General features: G+C 39.7%; 1 protein-coding gene across 29 annotated transcripts in view; it reads right to left on the reverse strand.

Moving 5' to 3' along the window:
- The window catches only part of LOC133557521 (formin-binding protein 1), a 204,771-nt gene that overhangs the window by 139,430 nt on the left and 49,613 nt on the right, over positions 1–15,728 (reverse strand). The window contains exon 1 of one of the 29 annotated variants that reach the window (XM_061908024.1): positions 14,237–14,533. The exons of 27 other annotated variants lie outside the window; for them this stretch is intronic. In XM_061908024.1, the coding sequence (XP_061764008.1) occupies positions 14,237–14,314 (78 nt within the window). In that variant the 5' untranslated portion in view covers positions 14,315–14,533. Of the gene's footprint in view, positions 1–4,249; positions 4,451–14,236; positions 14,534–15,728 lie in introns of those variants that run through there. One more of the 29 variants, XM_061908023.1, reaches the window with a different exon arrangement.

The raw sequence follows: 15,728 nt of genomic DNA on the forward strand, positions 1-15,728 counted from the left end.
CGCGGGTTGCCGACCCCTGCTCTACGTCAACCAGCAAGTTTTTGGATGGGAAAATTGTGATATTAAGTCGGAGACTTGAGTGGATTATGCGACCTCCTCCTGTAGCTGTCAAAAAGGCAGCTGTGATCTTGGCTACTCCATTGGCTTTTCTCAGAGACACTGGCGTTAACCGCAGCCCTCTGACTTTTAGGTATGACTTTATAATCTCACTAAAACACTATTAACCCAATAAGCAGATAAGGGATTTTCCAAAATTATTCTAGTAAAAGTGTCTAATAACATCTGAATCGCTCTCACTGCCGTCGCCTGGAGCAGTCGCCTTTTTTTTGTTGTTTTTCTTTTAGTGCTTCACTCTAAATTTCCTAATTTACGAATCTTTCATACTCGCTCAAAATAATTGGGAACTCGTCCCTTTCTCAGTCCGAATTGCACTTGCTGCTGGTGGCTTTGATTATAAACAATGTGAGGAGCTCCACAACCCGTGACGTCACGCGCACATCGTCTGCTACTTCCGGTACAGGCAAGGGTTTTTTATTAGCCACCAAAAGTTGCAAACTTTATCGTCGTTGTTCTCTACTAAATCCTTTCAGCAAAAATATGGCAATATCGCGAAATGATCAAGTATGACAAATATAATGGACTTGCTATCCCCGTTTAAATAAGAAAATCTCATTTCAGTAGGCCTTTAAAGTGCCAATGGTTGTCACAAACACACTAAGTGTGGTGAAATTATCCTCTGCATTTGACCCATCCCACAGGGGAGCAGTGAGCAGCAGCGGTGGTTGCGCTCGGGAGTCATTTTGGTGATTTAAACCCCAATTCCATCCCCTTGATGCTGAGTGCCAAACAGGGAGTCCCATTCTTATAGTCTTTGGCATGACTCAGCCGGGGTTTTGAACTCACGACCTACCGATCTCAGGGCGGACACTCTAACCACAAGGCCACTGAGCTAACAATGGGGGAAATCCTGCGAGACCGAGGGCAGCTGCAAGAAAGTGGAGACTACGGAGTCGAGCGTGTGTATTCTTTTGTAATTCCTCACCATGTAAAATAGAATGTTAAAAGATAAATATGTTCAACCAATAAACTATTAAATAAATAAATAGTTCTAGTACCAGGCTATAATAATAATTATGGATTAGATTTATATAGCGTTTTTCTCAAAACTCAAAGCTCTTCACATCATCTACTGTCAATTACGTATTATAACCCGCTACGTATACGATACGAGAGAGTGAAGGTGCGAATCTGGTAACAAAAGAAGGAAAAAATTAATTCCGATGAAAAACAGGAGGAAGGTTTGGCTTCAAGTGGGAATATGTCGAACAGATAACCGTAATTTTTTAAGTGTCGGGCAAAAGCGTTGCTACAAAAAGTAGCATTGCTGCTAATATGTAGCATCATTTGAAAAGTCACCTGCTAGAGAATGAAGTGTTTGAAACTCCGCATGTCAACATCTCCGTTCGGTGCCACACCAACAAAATGCCGAGGCAACCATTTCCACATCAACACCGTATGAAAAACATAGTCAACAACATGTTTGAAAAGCATCACATTGAGCAAATGAGCATGTTCGGCAGCACACAATTACAGAGTACTTACAAGCAGACACAGTTTGTAGCTAGAAAAGGGAGAACAGACACATTTTGGCCTAAAAACCAAAGATATAGGTCAAGATATAACACTGAAACGCCTTCTGGAAGAGGTGCTTTAAGACATAGCTAGCTAGCTTAGCGGCGAACGTCCATCCGCAATCGACAGTGTTTTGGCTACTTCTAAATCACTAATCCTCGCCTCTATGGCGACAAATAAAGTATGTTTCTAACAAGTATCATCCCTGCTGGACGAGGAATAGGTAAACATGCTTCACTACACACCGTAGCTCACCGGCATCACAATATAAACAAACGCCATGGGTGGATCTACACCTAACATCCACTGTAATGATACCAAGTACAGGAGCGTATCTAGTCGATACTATTACGATTACATTGATTTTTTTGGGCATCACAACATCGTTTTTTTAAAATGTATATTATGTTCATAAACTCAGGAAATATGTCCCTGGACACATGAGGACTTTCAATATGACCAATTGTCTTGACTTGGTATCGGATTGATACCCAAATTTGTGGTATCATCCAAACAACAGAAGAATAAGTGATTGTTACATTTTAACAGAAGTGTAGATAGAACATGTTGAAACAGAAAATAAGGAGATATTAACAGTAAATGACCAAGTAGATTAATAATCCATTTTTACAGTTTGTCCCTCATAATGTTGACAAAATAATACAATGATAAATGACACAATAGCAGCTAAATTAGGAACCTTTGTTTGCTTACTTACTACTAAAAGACAAGTTGTCTTGTATGTTAACAATTTTATTTAAGGGCACACTTGCAATAACAAACATATGTTTAATGTATTTTTTTGTTAAAATAAAGCCAATAATGCATTTTTCCTGTGATCCCCCTTTATTTAGATAAGTATCAAAAGGTATCAAAATACATTTTGGTACCGGTACCAAAATATTGGTATCGGGACAACAACTTTATCAATACCGGTGAACCGTACAACCCTAAAAAAAAACGTATCGATAGTCGATTACTACAGTGGTTCTCAAATGGGGGTATGCGTAACCCTGGGGGTACTTAAAAGTATGCGAAGGGGTACATAAGATTTTTTTTTTATATTCTAAAAATAGCAACAATTCAAAAATACTTTATAAATATATTTATTGAATAATACATCAACAAAATATGAATGTAAATTCATAAGCTGAAAAAAAATACAACATTGCAATATTCAGGGTTGACAGCTATATTTTTTTGTGGACATGTTCCATAAATATTAGGGGTGTAACGGTACGTGTATTTGTATTGAACCGTTTAGGTATGAGGGTTTCGGTTCGGTTCGGAGGTGTACCGAACGAGTTTCCACACGGACATATTAGGTAGCGCACCGCAGGTTGTGTAAACAATGCAGAGCGAGGCACAACACACAACAGGCTAGCAGCGACCGGGCTAGGAGAAAATGCAAAAGCCAGAGCTGGAAGACCCTCCTGCCTCGTTAACATCTCCCGTTTGGGAACACTTTGGCTGTGCGGTGCGATACAACAATGGAGGACGGAGGTTTGCCGACATTGTTCAGCTGCAGTAGTGTGTGCTTTTGCCAACAAGTCAAACATGCTAACTCCTTTGAAGCGTCACCACTGCATTCATGGATCCTCTCCCATGGATCCTCTCCTTGGCGAGTCAGGCAGGGCTGAAGCAATAACAAATATTTTTATAGCAGCAGATTTAAGACCATCCATCCATCCATTTTCTACCGCTTGTCCTGTTTGGGGTCGCAGGTGGTTGCTGTATTGCATTAAAAACTAGATTTTGACCCACTTCTATGGTGGAAGAACAATAAGCCCATATATCCTCTTACTGCCAAGTTAGCCAGGCTGGGGGGGGGTGTTGATGAACATAGAACCCCAATAAGTTGAAAAACTCTTTGGGGTGTTTGCATTCAGTGGTCAATTGTACGGAATATGTACTGTACTGTGCAATCTACTAATAAAAGTCTCAATCAATCAATCAAAAAAAACACTTTATACGTAGAAAGGTTTTGTTGAGAAACCATTCTGAGCCTTATCTTATTTAGTTTTTATTTTATATATGTTGACCACATTAACCTTGGCAATGGACCCTGTGTGTATATATGTATGTTATGCCATTGTCTACAAATTTGGTAAATAAATAACCAAAAAATGTGTATTTTGTTGTTTTCTTACTGTACCGAAAATGAACCGAGGTACATAACGAACCGAAATTTTTGTGTAGCTGGACCCTAAGTCGATTATTGCATCTGTACGCCAGAATCTGAAACCGCCTTGCTAGTAAGATAGAGTCCTCAGCCCCATATTTTCCATGTGGCTACACTCGGCCTCAGCTCTCAGGCAGGATGCGTGACGGTGAATGTGTTTATTCTCAGACAGACAAAAGCATCTGACCTCCTCTGGTGAATACAATTCAAAACTAAAAAAAAAACAAAAAACATTGGCCCGTAGGACACTGTCCACTCTGACAAAATTCAAATGGTTATTTCTGATATCCTGCTCCAGACCACGTGATCTAAAAGAAGGACAGGAAGGAAACCGGCCCCGAGGCAAAGCGTCACCTAGTCGGATCATCCGATCGACATAATTTTACTAAAACTACGCACGGCAATCACATTTTAGTTGTAGAAAGCCATACTTACATCACTGCTATCCTTTAGATTCTTACAGAAACTTGCAACCTGGGTGTAGCTCTGGCAGCTCCCCATCCTGTCATGTACCATGTCCGGAGTCTTGTTGTTGTTTTAAAAATCTGCATCTAAATACATTTTAGCCTGAGGGTTAGGACGACCTAAGCAATGTATCTTGTTGCTTCGTCTCTGCAGTGACAACATGCTTATCGAGACCGGAAGCTGCTGTGGTGAGGTATTGCAAAACAGGTTGAGCATTTCGACACTTCTTGCATAGCACGGATCCCATAGTGCAGTGTTTTTTAAACTTTTCGGAACCAATGCCTTTTATTTATTGAAAAAATTCCCAGGCATACAACCAGCAGAAATCATAAAAAAATGGAAACTCAGTAGCCAATATTGTAACGCTACACAAAAATTTTGGTTCGGTACGTACCTCGGTTTCGAGGTCGCAGTTCGGTTCATTTTCGGTACAGTAAGAAAACAACAAAATCTAAAATGTTTTGGTTATTTATTTACCAAATTTGTAAACAATGGCTTTATCCTTTTAACATTGGGAACACTATATTAATTCTGCCCACGTTAATCAACATTAAACTGCCTCAAATTGTTGCTCAGATTAAATAAAATGACAAATCTTTTCTTCTACATATAAAAAGTGCAACATTAAACAGTTTCAAGTCAACTCATCATGCTTAATTTATCACAGCATTTGGGAAGCCTGTTGTTGATTTTTATTATGTAAATGTTATATTTTTATCAACATGTGATAGCAGGGACCCTGCCATTCAAAGCTTTTCTGTCCATAAAACACACACACACACACACACACACACACACACACACCGCAAAAGCTAATTAACCTTCACCTCAAGCCAGAACTGCGAGCGAGCTGAGCTGCAGTTTAAGTTTCTAGAAGGTCAACGGGCTCATAGTGATGTTAGTAGTAGTTGATTGGGAGGTGTTTATTATCATTTGGGGAGAGTATACTGCCCTACGCTTACCTGCCAAACACCTATCTGCTCGACGCTGAAGCATTTACTACATGCGCTCATAATACGCACTGCTGATTGGCTGTTACCACTATATATGTAACCAATCAGATGGTTGTGTGGTTGGGACAATGAAGCAGCAAAGCAGCTTGTTAAGACTAACTTAGCAACCCGTTCGGTACACCCCCATACGGAACCGAAACCCCCGTACCAAAACGGTTTAATACAAATACACGTACCGTTACACCTGTAATAAAAAGTTGTTCTCGCAATTGTTGGATATGAATTCAAACTAGCACTGCCATAATAGCTTTTTCGCCTATATCCGATATTCCGATATTGTCCAACTCTTAATTATAGATTCCGATATCAACCGATACCGATATATAGTCGTGGAATCAATACAATATTACGCCTAATTTTCTTGTTTTGCTTATTTTATTTGCTGATAAGATAATTCTTCTCACTAAGAAGATTTTATGTTAGTAGTGTTTTACTTGTTTTAAGGGTTTTGGTCCTAAATGATCTCAGAAAGATATTACAGCTTTTTGCTGAGATTTGTATTACCTATATTAAGTAAAACATGTTTGAAACTAGAATATCAACTGATGCAAAGCTGTGTCATTAACACTCAAAAATAGAGATGTCCGATAATAGCTTATTTGCCGATATCCGATATTGTCCAACTCTTAATTACAGATTCCGATATCAACCGATACCGATTTTTACAGTCGTGGAATTAACACATTATTTTGCCAAATTTTGTTGTGATGCCCCGCTGGATGCATTAAACAATGTAAAAAGTTTTTCCAAACTTAATCAACTAAAGTTATGGAAAAAAATGCCGACATGGCACTGCCATGTTTATTAGCAAAGTCACAAAGTGCATTATTTTTGTTTACCATGCCTCTAAACAGCAGCTTGAAATTTGGGACATGCTCTCCCTGAGAGAGCATGAGGAGGTTGAGGTGGGCGGGGTTGGGGGTAGCGGAAGGGGGGGGGGGCGCATAGTGTAGCGTCCCAGAAGAGTTAGTGCTGCAAAGGGGTTCTGGGTATTTCTTCTGTTGTGTTACGGTGCGGATGTTCTCCCGAAATGTGTTTTGTCATTCTTGTTTGGTGTGGGTTCACAGTGTGGCGCATATTTGTAACAGTGTTAAAGTTGTTCATACGGCCACCCTCAGTTGACCAAGTATGCGTTGCATTCACTTGTGTGTGTGAAAAGCCGTAGATATTATGTGATAGGGCCGGTTTAAGGTTTATTGGCGCTCTGTACTTCTCTCTACGTCCATGTACCACTCCGTACAGCGTTTTGAACAGTCATAAATTTTACTTTTTAAAACTGATAGCGATAATTTCCGATATTACGTTTTAAAGCATTTACCGGCCGATAATATCGGCAGTCCGATATTATCGGACATCGCTAATTCAAACCATAACCAACCATGTACCACTATAGGTCTTGTCTCAAAATAAGTTTGCCATCACGACCTGCCACATCACGCTGTGACTTATTTTGACTTTTTTCCTGTGTGTAGTGTTTTAGTTCTTGTCTTGCGCTCCTATTTCGGTGGCTTTTTTTCTTTTGTTGGTATTTTCCTTCTTTGTGCGGACATTGTTGATTGTCATGTACAGATGTACTTTGTGGACGCGCGTCTGCACCACACGCTGTAAGTCCTTGCTGTCGTCCAGCATTGTTTTTTGTTTACTTTGCGGCCAGTTCAGTTTTAGTTTAGTTTTGCATAGCCTTCCCTTGTGCGGACGCTATTCGTCTTTGTGGGGACATTGTTATTTGCCATGTCATGGACAAATGGTACTTTGTGGACGCCGTCTGATCCACACGCTGTAAGTCTTTGCTGTCGTCCAGCATTCTGTTTTTTGTTTACCGTATTTTTCGGACTATAAGTTGCAGTTTTTTCATAGTTTGGCCAGGGGTGCGACTTATACTCAGGAGCGACTTATGTGTGAAATTATTAACACATTACAGTAAAATGCCAAATAATATTATTTAGCATATTCACGTAAGAGACTAGAAGTATAAGATTTCATGGGATTTAGCAATTAGGAGTGACAGATTGTTTGGTAAACGTATAGCATGTTCTATACGTTATTTGAATGACTCTTACCATAATATGTTACGTTAACATACCAGGCACCTTCTCAGTTGGTTATTTATGCGTTATATAACGTACACTTATTCAGCCTGTTGTTCACTATTCTTTATTTATTTCAAATCGCCTTTCACATGTCTATTCTTGGTGTTGGGTTTTATCAAATAAATTTCCCCAAAAAATGCGACTTATACTCCAGTGCGACTTACATATGTTTTATTCCTTCTTTATTATGCATTTTCGGCACGTGCGACTTATACTCCGGATCGACTAATACTCCGAAAAATACGGTACTTTGCAGCCAGTTCCGTTTTAGTTTTGTTTTACATAGCCATCTCTTGTGCGGAAGCTATCCTTATTTGCGGAAACATTGTTGATTGTCATGTCATGTATGGCTGTACTTTGTCGACGCCGTCTGCTCCACACGCTGTAAGTCTTTGCTGTCGTCCAGCATTCTGTTTTTTGTTTACTTTGCAGCCAGTTCAGTTTTAGTTTCGTTTTGCATAGCCATACCTTGTGCGGACGCTATCCTTCTTTGTGCGGACATTGTTGATTGTCATGTCATGTATGGATGGTACTTTGTGGGCGCCGTCTGCTCCACAGGCTGTAAGTCTTTGCTGTCGTCCAGCATTCTGTTTTTTGTTTGCCGTATTTTTTGGACTATAAGTTGCAGTTTTTTTCATAGTTTGGCCAGGGGTGCGACTTATACTCGGGAGCGACTTATGTGTGAAATTATTAACACATTACCGTAAAATGTCAAATAATATTATTTAGTTCATTCACGTAAGAGACTAGACGTATAAGATTTCATCGGATTTAGCAATTAGGAGTGACAGATTGTTTGGTAAACCTATAGCATGTTCTATATGTTATAGTTGTTTGAATGACTCTTACCATAATATGTTACGTTAACATACCAGGCACCTTCTCAGTTGGTTATTTATGCCTCATATAACGTACACTTATCCAGCCTGTTGTTCACTATTCTTTATTTATTTTAAATTGCCTTTCAAATGTCTATTCTTGGTATTGGGTTTTATCCAATAAATTTCCCCAAAAAATGTGACTTATACTCCAGTGCGACTTACATATGTTTTTTTCCTTCTTTCTTATGCATTTTCCGCAGGTGCGACTTATACTCCGGATCAACTTATACTCCGAAAAATACGGTACTTTGCAGCCAGTTCAGTTTTAGTTTCGTTTTGCATAGCCATCTCTTGTGCGGACGCTATCCTTATTTGCGGGTATATTGTTGATTGTCATGTCATGTACGGATGGTACTTTGTGGACGCCGTCTGCTCCACACGCTGTAAGTCTTTGCTGTCGTCCAGCATTCTGTTTTTTGTTTACTTTGCAGCCAGTTCAGTTTTAGTTTCGTTTTGCATAGCCATCTCTTGTGCGGACGCTATCCTTTGTGCGGACATGGTTGATTGTCATGTCATGTACGGATTGTACTTTGTGGACGCCGTCTGCTCCACACGCTGTAAGTCTTTGCTGTCGTCCAGCATTCTGTTTTTTGTTTACGGTATTTTTCGGACTATAAGTTGCAGTTGTTTTCATAGTTTGGCCAGGGGTGCGACTTATACTCGGGAGTGACTTATGTGTGAAATTATTAACACATTACCGTAAAATGTCAAATAATATTATTTAGCTCATTCACGTAAGAGACTAGACATATAAGATTTCATCGGCTTTAGCAATTAAGAGTGACAGATTGTTTGGTAAACGTATAGCATGTTCTATATGTTATAGTTATTTGAATGACTCTTACCATAATATGTTACGTTAACATACTAGGCAACTACTCAGTTGGTTATTTATGCCTCATATAACGTACACTTATCCAGCCTGTTGTTCACTATTCTTTATTTATTTTAAATTGCCTTTCAAATGTCTATTCTTGGTATTGGGTTTTATCCAACACATTTCCCCAAAAAATGTGACTTATACTCCAGTGCGACTTACATATGTTTTTTTCCTTCTTTCTTATGCATTTTCCGCAGGTGCGACTTATACTCCGGATCAACTTATACTCCGAAAAATACGGTACTTTGCAGCCAGTTCAGTTTTAGTTTCGTTTTGCATAGCCATCTCTTGTGCGGACGCTATCCTTATTTGCGGGGATATTGTTGATTGTCATGTCATGTACTGATGGTACTTTGTGGACGCCGTCTGCTCCACACGCTGTAAGTCTTTGCTGTCGTCCAGCATTCTGTTTTTTGTTTACTTTGCAGCCAGTTCAGTTTTAGTTTCGTTTTGCATAGCCATCCCTTGTGCGGACGCTATCCCTCTTTGTGCGGACATTGTTTATTGTCATGTCATGTGTGGATGGTACTTTGTGGACACCGTCTGCTCCACAGGCTGTAAGTCTTTGCTGTCGTCCAGCATTCTGTTTTTTGTTTGCCGTATTTTTCGGACTATAAGTTGCAGTTTTTTTCATAGTTTGGCCAAGGCTGCGACTTATACTCGGGAGCGACTTATGTGTGAAATTATTAACACATTACCGTAAAATGTCAAATAATATTATTTAGTTCATTCACGTAAGAGACTAGACGTATAAGATTTCATCGGATTTAGCAATTAGGAGTGACAGATTGTTTGGTAAACCTATAGCATGTTCTATATGTTATAGTTATTTGAATGACTCTTACCATAATATGTTACGTTAACATACTAGGCAACTACTCAGTTGGTTATTTATGTCTCATATAACGTACACTTATCCAGCCTGTTGTTCACTATTCTTTATTTATTTTAAATTGCCTTTCAAATGTCTATTCTTGGTATTTGGTTTTATCCAATAAATTTCCCCAAAAAATGTGACTTATACTCCAGTGCGACTTACATATGTTTTTTTCCTTCTTTCTTATGCATTTTCCGCAGGTGCGACTTATACTCCGGATCAACTTATACTCCGAAAAATACGGTACTTTGCAGCCAGTTCAGTTTTAGTTTCGTTTTGCATAGCCATCTCTTGTGCGGACGCTATCCTTATTTGCGGGGATATTGTTGATTGTCATGTCATGTACGGATGGTACTTTGTGGACGCCGTCTGCTCCACACGCTGTAAGTCTTTGCTGTCGTCCAGCATTCTGTTTTTTGTTTACCGTATTTTTCGGACTATAAGTTGCAGTTTTTTTCATAGTTTGGCCAGGGGTGCGACTTATACTCGGGAGCGACTTATGTGTGAAATTATTAACACATTACCGTAAAATGTCAAATAATATTATTTAGCTCATTCACGTAAGAGACTAGACATATAAGATTTCATCGGCTTTAGCAATTAAGAGTGAGAGATTGTTTGGTAAACGTATAGAATGTTCTATATGTTATAGTTATTTGAATGACTCTTACCATAATATGTTACGTAAACGTACTAGGCAGCTTCTCAGTTGGTTATTTATGCGTCATATAACTAACACTTATTTAGCCTGTTGTTCACTAGTCTTTATTTATTTTAAATTGCCTTTCAAATGTCTATTCTTGGTGTTGGGTTTTATCAAATACATTTCCCCAAAAAATGCGATTTATACTCCAGTGCGACTTACATATGTTTTTTTCCTTCTTTATTATGCATTTTCTGCAGGTGCGACTTATACTCCGGAAAATACGGTACTTTGCGGCCAGTTCAGTTTTAGTTTAGTTTTGCATAGCCTTCCCTTGTGTGGACGCTATTCGTCTTTGTGGGGACATTGTTATTTGTCAGGTCATGGACAAATGGTACTTTGTGGACGCCGTCTGCTCCACACGCTGTAAGTCTTTGCTGTCGTCCAGCATTCTGTTTTTTGTTTACCGTATTTTTTGGACTATAAGTTGCCGTTTTTTTCATAGTTTGGCCAGGGCTGCGACTTATACTCGGGAGCGACTTATGTGTGAAATTATTAACACATTACCGTAAAATGTCAAATAATATCATTTAGTTCATTCACGTAAGAGACTAGACGTATAAGATTTCATCGGATTTAGCAATTAGGAGTGACAGATTGTTTGGTCAACGTATAGCATGTTCTATATGTTATAGTTATTTGAATGACTCTTACCATAATATGTTACGTTAACATACTAGGCAACTACTCAGTTGGTTATTTATGTCTCATATAACGTACACTTATCCAGCCTGTTGTTCACTATTCTTTATTTATTTTAAATTGCCTTTCAAATGTCTATTCTTGGAATTGGGTTTTATCCAATAAATTTCCCCCAAAAATGTGACTTATACTCCAGTGCGACTTACATATGTTTTTTTCCTTCTTTCTTATGCATTTTCCGCAGGTGCGACTTATACTCCGGATCAACTTATACTCCGAAAAATACGGTAATTTGCAGCCATTTCGGTTTTAGTTTCGTTTTGCATTGCCATCTCTTGTGCGGACGCTATCCTTATTTGCGGGGATATTGTTGATTGTCATGTCATGTACGGATGGTACTTTGTGGACGCCGTCTGCTCCACACGCTGTACGTCTTTGCTGACGTCCAGCATTCTGTTTTTTGTTTACTTTGCAGCCAGTTCAGTTTTAGTTTCGTTTTGCATAGCCATCCCTTGTGCGGACGCCATCCTTCTTTGTGCGGACATTGTTTATTGTCATGTCATGTGTGGATGGTACTTTGTGGACGCCGTCTGCTCCACAGGCTGTAAGTCTTTGCTGTCGTCCAGCATTCTGTTTTTTGTTTGCCGTATTTTTCGGACTATAAGTTGCAGTTTTTTTCATAGTTTGGCCAGGGGTGTGACTTATACTCGGGAGAGACTTGCGTGTGAAATTATTAACACATTACCGTAAAATGTCAAATAATATTATTTAGTTCATTCACGTGAGAGACTAGACGTATAAGATTTCATCGGATTTAGCAATTAGGAGTGACAGATTGTTTGGTAAACGTATAGCATGTTCTATATGTTATAGTTATTTGAATGACTCTTACCATAATATATTACGATAACATACTAGGCAGCTACTCAGTTGGTTATTTATGCCTCATATAACGTACGCTTATTCAGCCTGTTGTTCACTATTCTTTATTTATTTTAAATTGCCTTTCAAATTTCTATTCTTGGTATTGGGTTTTATCAAATAAATTTCCCCAAAAAATGTGACTTATACTCCAGTGCGACTTACATATGTTTTTTTCCTTCTTTCTTATGCATTTTGCGCAGGTGCGACTTATACTCCGGATCAACTTATACCCCGAAAAATACGGTACTTTGCAGCCAGTTCAGTTTTAGTTCCGTTTTGCATAGCCATCTCTTGTGCGGACGCTATCCTTATTTGCAGGTATATTGTTGATTGTCATGTCATGTACGGATGGTACTTTGTGGACGCCGTCTGCTCCACACGCTGCAAGTCTTTGCTGTCGTCCAGCATTCTGTTTTTTGTTTACTTTGCAGCCAGTTCAGTTTTAGTTTCGTTTTGCATAGCCATCTCTTGTGCGGACGCTATCCTTCTTTGTGCGGACATGGTTGATTGTCATGTCATGTACGGATGGTACTTTGTGGATGCCGTCTGCTCCACACGCTGTAAGTCTTTGCTGTCGTCCAGCATTCTGTTTTTTGTTTGCCGTATTTTTTGGACTATAAGTTGCAGTTATTTCCATAGTTTGGCCAGGGGTGCGACTTATACTCGGGAGCGACTTATGTGTGAAATTATTAACACATTACCGTAAAATGTCAAACAATATTATTTAGCTCATTCACGTAAGAGAGTAGACGTATAAGATTTCATCGGCTTTAGCAATTAAGAGTGACAGATTGTTTGGTAAACGTATAGCATGTTCTATATGTTATAGTTATTTGAATGACTCTTACCATAATATGTTACGTAAACGTACTAGGCAGCTTCTCAGTTGGTTATTTATGCGTCATATAACTAACACTTATTCAGCCTGTTGTTCACTAGTCTTTATTTATTTTAAATTGCCTTTCAAATGTCTATTCTTGGTGTTGGGTTTTATCAATTACATTTCCCCAAAAAATGCAATTTATACTCCAGTGCGACTTACATATGTTTTTTTCCTTCTTTATTATGCATTTTCTGCAGGTGCGACTTATACTCCGGAAAATACGGTACTTTGCGGCCAGTTCAGTTTTAGTTTCGTTTTGCTTAGCCAACTCTTGTGCGGACGCTATCCTTATTTGCGGAGACATTGTTGATTGTCATGTCATGTACGGCTGTACTTTGTAGACGCCGTCTACTCCACACGCTGTAAGTCTTTGCTGTCGTCCAGCATTCTGTTTTTGTTTACTTTGCAGCCAGTTCAGTTGTAGTTTCGTTTAGCATAGCCTTCCCTGAGCTTAAATGCCTTTTCTTAGCGGCACTAGCCTTTTATTTATTTTTGGTTTAAGTGTTGGATACCTTTTTACCTACACGCTGCCTCCCGCATATTGTGATCATATTAAACTATGTTCTGGACATCTACAAAGCAATTAGCTATCGGCTGCCACCTACTGATATGGGAGAGTATTACACGGTTACTCTGCCGAGCTGTAGACAGCGCAGAAACTCAACAAAGGCAGATTTGCAGATTATAATTAATGGTTTGCAAAAAATATTTTTAACCCAATTAGGTGAAATTACAGGATCTCTCACAGCACAATAGTGGTTGAAAAACATTCCCATGGTGGCTGTGTTGAATGAGGAAAAGATCAAACGGCCATCACGGATGAAACACTTAGCGGTAAACAATGTTTGGAGTAAGAGGGGAGTTTCCTGCAGACATTGTTAGTTTTTAATGAGCAATCGCTCATCTACGCTACCTTTCACTCCTTTATAACAAAGCTGACGGTGCATTGGAATCATCATCATCAGCAGAGCAAAGAGCACACACAATGGGCACGCCTGGCTGCAGACACATTGTTCCCTTCCCCATAAAAGGCACTCCTGCAATACACACATAACTCACATTACCCTTTTATGCAGGGGCAGCATTTTATCCCGTTTCATCCCTCGGAGAATGTCCAAATCCAGGTTAGTCATGGACGCCATCCGAAAGCGGGCGTCCGCACAAGCATTTCCCGCACAAGCGGAGAGAGTTGTGGATTGGTAAGAGTTCCGACGGAGAACCTGTTGCAAGTAATCCCCCTGATCGCCAAGGAAGGTGCAGGAATCCCAGAGAAAGACCGCCGGCCCGCTTCACCCGACACAGTGAGAATGGGAAGCGGCCCGGTGCATTAATGCTCCATCAGGCGTAAGGTGGACTGGATAGGATGGAGGGGGAGGACAGGGAAGGCAGTGAGAGGAGCAGGAGGGCGGGAGAGGGGATTGGAAGGAGGCGGGATTACACGGGAGGGGATTACATTTGAGGGGGAGTTACTCTGAGGGCAGTGTGGCCTTGAACCCCCCCTTCCACAGCCCCGACCGCTTCATTGTACCAAGCTTGATTTATTAATACAGATATGGTAAATAATAACATTATAATCTCCAGTGGGATATTCTGAAAAGAGGAGTAGCATCCAGCCAAGCGAAGGTTGCACAGTTTAATTAAAATATGAATCACAGGCAGCAGAAAGAGAAAACTAATTATTTAAACATGTGCAGGCTAACACTGATTCATAATTCATTGGAAGAAATTCCTCTACTCTAATCTGATTCAAGGGGTGTTTCGTTCATTTTTGGGCTTGAGCACATTTTAGGAAAAAAAACTGAATTTTTCATATTAAAAAAATCCTGCATAATTTAAAGGCCTACTGAAATGAGATTGTATTATTTAAACGGGGACAGCAGGTGCATTCTATGTGTCATACTTGATCATTTCGCGATATTGCCATATTTTTGCTGAAAGGATTTAGTAGAGGATAAAGTTCGCAACTTTTGGTCGCTAATAAAAAAGCCTTGCCTGTACCGGAAGTAGCAGACGATGTGCCTGTGACGTCACCTGTTGTAGGGCTCCTCACATCCTCATATAATCATAGCCACCAGCAGCAAGAGCGATTCGGACCGAGAAAGCGACGATTTCCCCATTTATTTGAGCGAAGATGAAAGATTTGTGGATGAGGAAAGTTAGAGTGAAGCACGAGGGAAAAAAAAAAAAGGCGAGTGCAGTGGGAGCGATTCAGATGTTATTAGACACATTTACTAGGATACTTCTGGAAAATCCCTTATCTGCTTATTGTGTTAATAGTGTTTCAGTGAGATTATAAAGTAATTCCTCAAAGTCAAAGGGCTGCGGTGACCACCGGTGTCTCTGAGAGAAGCCAATGGAGGAGCCAAGATGAAAGCTACTGCAGGAGGACGCTAACTCCGCACAAGTCTCCATTTTCTCATCCAAAAACTTGCTGGTTGACATGTGGTAGAGAAACATGTTCGCTAAAGCTTCACAACAAACTGTGTTTCGGTTGCTAAAGGCAGCTGCAATCCACCGCTTTCCACCAACAGCATTCTTCTTTATAGTCTACATTAT

The sequence above is a fragment of the Nerophis ophidion genome, linkage group LG08 (genome assembly GCF_033978795.1).
Source record: "Nerophis ophidion isolate RoL-2023_Sa linkage group LG08, RoL_Noph_v1.0, whole genome shotgun sequence".
NCBI lineage: Eukaryota > Metazoa > Chordata > Actinopteri > Syngnathiformes > Syngnathidae > Nerophis > Nerophis ophidion.